This window comes from Gekko japonicus, unplaced genomic scaffold, assembly GCF_001447785.1.
Source record: "Gekko japonicus isolate JY-2015 unplaced genomic scaffold, Gekko_japonicus_V1.1 scaffold6001, whole genome shotgun sequence".
NCBI classification, from domain to species: domain Eukaryota; kingdom Metazoa; phylum Chordata; class Lepidosauria; order Squamata; family Gekkonidae; genus Gekko; species Gekko japonicus.
The window spans coordinates 25,208-27,076 of NW_015172740.1; the positions used below are offsets into that span (position 1 = coordinate 25,208).

Sequence of the window (1,869 nt, forward strand, 5' to 3'; positions counted from 1 at the left end):
TCCCAGCACTGTCTCAGACAGTCTGCTATTGACCAGACAGTCCAATATGTTCACGGACTGTCGGGGGGAAACTGAAAAAATACTGGACGTTTAAATGTCCCCTATTTTTTCAGTTTTCAGTCTGTGAAAGCAATGGACCATCCAGATCAACTGGCAATCTTACCAACCTTGAACTCCACAAGGCAGCGCAGAACCTCTGTGTGCCTGGTATTTAAAAAAACACACACAAATCTAGCAACCTGAACTGTGAGTGGTGGGAGAAGAAGAAGAGATTGGATTTATACCCCACCCTTCACTACCCAAAGGTGTCTCAGAGCGGCTTACAAAATCCTTTCCCTTCCCCTTCCCTATTTTTTCAGTTTTCAGTCTGTGAAAGCAATGGACCATCCAGATCAACTGGCAATCTTACCAACCTTGAACTCCACAAGGCAGCGCAGAACCTCTGTGTGCCTGGTATTTAAAAAAACCCACAAATCTGGCAACCTGAACTGTGAGTGGTGGGAGAAGAAGAGATTGGATTTATACCCCACCCTTCACTACCCAAAGGTATCTCAGAGCGGCTTACAAACTCCTTTCCCTTCCCCTCCCCACAACAGACACCCTGTGAGGTAGGTGAGACCGAGAGAGCTCTGACAGAAACTGCTATTTTTCAAGGACAGCTCTGACAGAACTACGGCTTGCCCAAGATCATCCAGCAGGTGCAAGTGGAGGAGTGTGGAATCAAACCCGGTTCTCCCAGATTAGAGTCCGCGCACTTAACCACTACACCAAACTGGCTCTCAGAGTTGGGGGTTGTTGGTGATGAAAGGACTGTGGTTCGTGCCGTTCCTTACCCACAGCATCTGCCCCCAACAGGTGCAACAATCGGGCCTCTGCGATGGATTCAAAGGTGGGACCGCTGACCATGCAGTAGACGCCCTCTTTGACAAAGGAGTCGTATCCAAACTGCCTGGCTATTTCCATCGCTAGCGTGCGGATCTTCCCGTCGTAGGCATCGGAAAGGGCCAGGAAACGAGGTCCAAACCTGACGGAGGATGAAGGCACTGTGAGCAGCCACGAAAACTGGCAACAGAAGCTTTGAAGCCAGGCTGGGCCCAAGGAATAATAGGGGCTCGTGACGTTTTCTCCAGCTTCGGCCCCGATTGTGATAAAACCACATACAGTGAGCTCAGCCAGGGGTAAAATTTCCGGAAATTTTGAGTCTCGGAAAAAACCCCAGTTTTTTCCCAGTTTTTTTCGGGGGGGAACGGAAATTTTCGGAAAAATTGAAATAAATGCTACATTAGCACTTCTTTTTTCTTTTCCAGATTGAAAGTCATTCTGTTACTTTAGGAACATAAAATATGACTATGGACATTTTTACTTGGCATGAAATTAACACAAGTAGCATATTAAAAATATAGCGTATCCAAACAATTATTACAAACAGAATACCCACCCACACGCAAAAACAAAACTGAAACCTTTTTCTTTTCTTGTGACAGTAGCACCTCCTAAAGGAAGAAATGCATCTTGTTCTTGCATTGGAGAGTTCAGTTTGTAATGATACCATACATATTTTTCAGAAATGATTTGGAAAATATTTGAACCCCTTGGTTTAAAATATTTTATTCATCGTGTTAAAAGAAAATGTTCTATAATCAATTTCCCCCCTTTTCTTTTCCTTTTTTCAATTTTTCCAATTTTCAGAAAAAAACAAAACAAGGCTTCAGGGAAAAAAACGGGGGGAAACCGTTCCTCCCCCAAATTTTTCCAGGTTTTTTCCTGGGCCTTCACATCTCTAGCCAGGGGCGGATTGGGATGTCCAAGCAGAGCGGAGCAGCCCAGTGCGAGGTTACAGGAGCCCCTTGGCGTGGATCCAGGCACTGG

The 1,869-nt window shown here is 45.4% G+C and overlaps 1 protein-coding gene across 1 annotated transcript in view; it reads right to left on the reverse strand.

The window, feature by feature from the left end:
* LOC107119359 (purine nucleoside phosphorylase-like) overlaps positions 1-1,869 on the reverse strand; it is a gene marked incomplete at its 5' end in the record, with an annotated part of 10,926 nt that overhangs the window by 2,024 nt on the left and 7,033 nt on the right. The window contains one exon of the mRNA XM_015421822.1: positions 834-1,024. Coding sequence (XP_015277308.1) covers positions 834-1,024 — 191 coding nt within the window. The remainder of the gene's footprint in view (positions 1-833; positions 1,025-1,869) is intronic.